The 5,600-nt window shown below is 35.7% G+C and overlaps 1 protein-coding gene across 1 annotated transcript; it reads left to right on the top strand.

The window, feature by feature from the left end:
* Window positions 1–667: 667 nt before the first annotated feature.
* Window positions 668–4,926, top strand: LOC142637914 (mechanosensitive ion channel protein 10-like). Its single transcript, XM_075811882.1, has 5 exons — window positions 668–2,386; window positions 2,481–2,604; window positions 3,037–3,330; window positions 3,406–3,608; window positions 4,438–4,926. Exons 1-5 carry the CDS (start codon window positions 924–926, stop codon window positions 4,700–4,702), a joined length of 2,349 nt encoding a protein of 782 aa, XP_075667997.1. The 5' UTR covers window positions 668–923; the 3' UTR covers window positions 4,703–4,926.
* Window positions 4,927–5,600: the final 674 nt, after the last annotated feature.

The following is a 5,600-nucleotide window of genomic DNA, read 5'->3' as shown; positions in this document are numbered from 1 at the left end:
AATAATAAGATAATAATATAATTAGGATTAGGATGATAGTAACTACATCCTAAATCTTTTGTTTTAGGGGTGTTTTCTAATTAAACCCTATAATTTAAATTTTAATAATTAAATATTAAAATTATGCTGGTAACAAATTAAATCCTACTATAATTCAGTTAATTATCAATTAAACCTTAGAACTTTAAAATCATATCAATTTAAGCCTTTCAATCAATCCTCAAATGAAATATAAAAAATAATTTAATTTAAAATTAGAGGAATAAAATTGAGGGATGATTTGAGTTTTTTTTTTTTCTGATTATCAAAAAAAAAAAAAGTTAGCTTTTTCTTTTTCTTTCAACGATCAATAAAAAAGTACACGTTATTTGTTGGTTTTAGCGGTGAAATTTAATTATTTAAATACCCGGGAAGACAATAGCCACTTACAACTCAAAAAATCTTTGATTCCATTTCGTTGTCTCTGACTTCTTGTCCCCGTTTCAGCCAATTATTCTCATTTCAGATTCAGATCCAAAACTAAAAGTTCTTACTATTATTAATCAAACACTTTTGCTGCATTTTAACAAACAAACACCTAACAGTCTGAAACATAACCTAAACCCTCTTATCATCCAGCATTGTGTCTTTATAACTAAGCGCACACACGCACAAAAAAAAAATAGTCGTTGCTTTGTGCCTCTTTGATTCTCGGGAAATCATAAAGAAGTTTATTCTTTTCTTTCAAAAAGAAAAAAAAAAAAAAAAAACTTTCCTGCTAACCAAACAACCATATTAGCTATTCCTGGTTTTGAACCTGTTGTCCTACTGTCTTTCTTTCTCTGTGTGTGGGTGTCTTTTTCTGTTTGTAAGAGTTTGTTCTACAAGCAGAGTGAATGAAATTCCAAAAGTAGAGCTCGGAGAAGTGGGAGGGAAAGCTCACCATGGAAAGAGGAAAAGGCGCGGTGGCAGAGAAGAAAGGAACAAACGAGGTCGTTTTACAGATTCGGGGTAGTGAAGATTCCAATTCAAAAGGCCCTTCAATCAATGAAACTGGTTCATATTCTTTTTCAATGAATCCCCAGTTTGGGTCTTCGCCTAAAACGGTTAAAGATCAAAATCTTGAGCAAATAGAGCTTGAGAACCTCAAGAGCAGAGTCCAAATGCCCACATTTTCGAGCTCTCCTTCTCCAGCACCAAGTCCAACTGCCAATAAGCCTCCAAAGATCCCAAATGAGGCCTTAACAAGACGAAAATCACTTGCAAGGTCAGCCTTCTCAAAACCCAAGTCGAGGTTTGTGGAACCCTCTTATGGTGGTGAAGAATATTTGGCTGCAGAGAAAACCCAGTTGGGGAATACAAATACAAGTACCTCTAATAGGAATTCACCTAGTGTGGCTTCCCCAAGTCACAGAGTCAGTGTTGGTACTCCGCGTGAGAACATGAAATCAGCACCGATCACACCAAGAACGCCTTTGATTGGAACAGGTGAGGAGGAAGATGACGAGGAAGTGTACAAGACAGCCAATCTTAAAGTGTATGAAATAAATAGTAAGAAGTTTAAAAAAATGGTCTTGGTTGAGTGGACTGCTTTTGTTTGTATTATGGGGGTTTTGATTGCTAGCTTAATTTTTCATAAGTTGCAAAACGCTGTGATTTGGAGTTTGCATCTGTGGAAATGGTGTGTGTTGGTGTTGGTAATCTTCTGTGGTCGATTGGTCACTGAATGGTTCATAAATGTTCTGGTTTTCTTGATTGAACTGAACTTTTTGCTTAAGAAGAAGGTCTTGTACTTTGTGTATGGGTTGAAAAAGAGTGTTCAGGTTTTTATCTGGTTGGGTTTGATTCTTCTAGCATGGGGCTTATTATTCGATAGGGGATCAAACAGAACGAAGAGAACTTCTCAGATCCTAAATTATATCACAAGGGCTCTTGCTGGTTGTTTTATTGGGGCAGCTATATGGCTTGTGAAGAATCTTTTGGTGAAGTTACTGGCTTCTTCTTTTCAGTGCACAAGATTCTTTGACCGGATTCAGGAATCAATCTTTCATCAGTATGTTCTTAGAACCCTTTCCGGGCCTCCGTTGATGGAGATGGCGGAAAAAATTGGGAGCACAGCAAGTACGGGTCATTTGAGTTTCACAAATTTGAAAGAAAAAATTGATGCAAAAGAAGAGGTAATTGATGTGGACAAGCTCAAAAAAATGAAGCAAGAGAAAGTTTCTGCTTGGACCATGAAAGGGTTGATTAATGTGATAAGGGGATCTGGACTGTCGACCATATCTAACACACTGGACAGTTTTGATACTGATGATGGCGAGCAGAAAGATGAGGAAATTACGAGTGAGTGGGAAGCAAAGGCTGCTGCTTATCGGATATTTCATAATGTTGCAAAGCCTGGTAGCAAGTGAGAAAATCACCTTCCTCCGATTTTCCTCCGATTTATTTACTAATCTAATTTTTTTCTTAAGTATCTCCCCACTGTGAATTTTGGACTTTAGGTACATGGAAGAGGAGGACCTCTTGCGCTTCATGAAAAAGGAAGAGGTGGACACTTTGTTTCCGCTGTTTGAAGGGGCAGTAGAAAGTGGAAAGATCAAGAGAAAATCTTTGAAGAACTGGTTGGTAAGTTCTCTAGCAAATTATTTTCCTGTCCCATCCATGACCCCTTCCTTTATCCCTTAAAAAAAAATTGTACTCAAGTGTGGTATCTTCATGTCATAATTTTCCTTCTCGTTCAAATTTGTTATGGTTATTTGAAGGCCAATAATATTTCTCGGTGCTGTGTACAAATGGTACATATATAATACCCCCCCAACACTATTATGTTGTACCACAAGATACAGTTAACTATTTAAGTATCTGTGACATCAACTTTTCACATACTTTGCGGTTCTAAATCTATATAGTAGAAACCCTCTTCAACACAACCTTAGCTTAAACACACAATTGACATAGGCATAGGAGCTTAGAGATATCAGTTTCAGAGTTATGAAAATGAAACTTTCATGGTTGAAATTTCCAATCATATTCTTGTAACCTCTTTCTTGTTTGCAGGTGAAAGTTTACCTTGAACGCAAATCACTGGTACATTCCTTAAATGATACCAAAACAGCCGTAGATGAGCTGAACAAGCTTGTTTCAGTGCTTGTGCTTGTTGTGGACATTATAGTGTGTTTCCTTTTGATGGGATTTTTAACAACTCAGATACTAGTTTTCATTTCATCTCAACTTCTACTAGTGGCATTTATGTTTGGTAACACTGCCAAGACTGTGTTTGAAGCCATCATATTTGTATTTGTGATGCATCCATTTGATGTAGGGGACCGTTGTGTTATTGACGGAGTTCAGGTAACTCCCTAATCCTAAGAATACATTAATTTTATTAGATCTTATCACTTTGCTTGACATGTTGATACCTCACAGATGACTGTTGAAGAGATGAACATTTTGACGACAGTATTCTTGAGATATGACAATGAGAAAATATTCTATCCAAATTCAGTTCTTTTGACAAAGCCCATCAGCAACTTTTACAGGAGCCCGGAAATGATTGATTCTGTGGAATTCTCTGTTGATGTTTCTACTTCAATAGAGAGTATTGGAGCTTTAAAAGCAAGAATAAAAACGTATGTAAACTTACCGTGGTTCTTAATTATCAGTTGCCAGTATTTGAAAATTAAGAGTGTGTTTGGATTCAACTGAAAAGGGGCTGCGTTTTGCGTTTTGCGTTTCAAGCCTTCTTTTTTTTTTTTTCTTTTTTTTTTCCAGCCGCAGATGTTGACTTGTCTTCCGTGAACAGTGCATTCATGCACTGTTTACGGACCCACAAATTTCACTTTTCAGCCATTTTTTCATTAAAAATGGGTCCCACGGTACTATTCACACATTTTAAAATTATTTTGCTACAGTATTTTCAGTTTTCAGTTTTCAGCAATAAGTTCTATCCAAACAGACCCTTAAGTGTCAACATTTATTAGCCTCTTCATGACTATGATTGTTTAATGCACTTATGTTGTGGGGTTTTGAATGTGGAAATGAGTGGCCTCTGTTGACTTCTGTTCTGGAGTTTGCAACGGAGAATATTGCAAGAATTTGATCTCTTTTGGCTTGATGCAAGAAAAGCAACAGACTTACTGTCTGTGCTTGATGCATAGAGCCAAATAATGTTCTGTTAGACCTTGTAGAGTTGGGTATATCTAAAGAAGATTACATCAAAAGAGACAACAGTACTAAAAAATAGTCAAATGTTGAACTTTTTTACTTTATGGTGAAACTAATGATGAACAAATAGGTTTAACAACATAGATTTGTTGATCTTGGTAAACATAATGATGAACTAATGTTTTCCAGGTACTGTCACACTGCTAAATTTCTGAGTCATATTCCCATTATTTCCAATATTTGGAATCATAAAATACTTTGTTTAATGGAGATGGTCTTCTCTAAAATCTTTAGGTACTTGGAGAGTAAGCCTCAACACTGGCGTCCTGGCCACAATGTACAGGTTAAGGAGATTGAGAATGTGAACAAGATGAAAATGGGTCTGTATGTTACACACACCATAAACTTTCAGAACCCTGGAGACAGAAACAGCCGGAGATCGGAACTAGTCTTAGAGCTGAAGAAAATTTTCCAAGAGCTTAGTATTAAATATCATCTGCTGCCTCAAGAAGTTCATCTCAGATATGTTGGCTCAGCACCACCAGCATTTCAACCTTAGCAGTGACGATTTCTCTTCATTGTGCTAAAATACTCCTCTGCTGCAAGTACGTGTAGTGCTTCTCTGATATTACTAACTCAAAAGTTTCAAAATTTCTGATACCAGAAGGATTTTGTAGCAATTGATGATCAAATGGTTTTTTTTCGTTTTCTTTTATTCTTTGGCAAGTAAACTATTTTGTTAAGAAAGAGAAAAATGCTCTAGTTCTCAAGAAGTTACCAAAATATTACAATCTAGTGTTTTGGAGATCAAATAAATTGTATAAAGGATGTGAAATGAATTCTGCCTAAGGTAGACATCCAATCATACAAAGATCTGAGGAATAAGACATAATCAAGACCAAAGTAAATTCAACCACTACAGTAGTCCAACTGTTCCTTTCACTCTTAATGATCCACTCAATGCACAAGGGGTAGACACCCAATTTTGTTACACTCATGCTGATTACATTTTGAAGGTTAAAATCACTTCATTTTTGTTCATGAGGTTGTCTTAATTAAACTGCCATCACTTACAGTTTTGGATCAATTGACTTGTGACTAATTTTAAATGTTTCATCTCTTTGTTAAGAGCATGTGCAAATGAGGGGGGGTGCAGTTCCATTTGTTTGGGTGTGTTCGGGGTGTTTGTTACTATTGTTTAAATAACAGTTTTAAGAATTTAAACAACATTATACGTATTTCTACACATTTTTTCACCCACATGTATTTCTACAAAACAACGTTACTAGAAATCTCTCTTACCAAACATGCCCTTCATGTTCATCAATTGAATTTTTATTAGCCACAAGTTCTAATGCAAAGTTTATTAAATCCGTGCATATGTACAGATACAATTAAGAACAATCATAATTACATAGTTCAAATTATACCATTTTTTTAAGAAAATATTGAAATTA

Source organism: Castanea sativa, chromosome 1, assembly GCF_040712315.1.
Source record: "Castanea sativa cultivar Marrone di Chiusa Pesio chromosome 1, ASM4071231v1".
NCBI classification, from domain to species: Eukaryota; Viridiplantae; Streptophyta; class Magnoliopsida; order Fagales; family Fagaceae; genus Castanea; species Castanea sativa.
This window is presented reverse-complemented; position numbering and strand designations above follow the sequence as displayed.

Excerpts from the sequence above, each read along its gene's own strand:
- LOC142637914 (XM_075811882.1), top strand. The coding sequence starts at position 924 with ATGGAAAGAGGAAAAGGCGCGGTGGCAGAGAAGAAAGGAACAAACGAG. Across the intron at positions 2,387-2,480 it reads GTTGCAAAGCCTGGTAGCAA|GTACATGGAAGAGGAGGACC; the intron begins GTGAGAAAATCA and ends TTTGGACTTTAG. Across the intron at positions 2,605-3,036 it reads AATCTTTGAAGAACTGGTTG|GTGAAAGTTTACCTTGAACG; the intron begins GTAAGTTCTCTA and ends TCTTGTTTGCAG.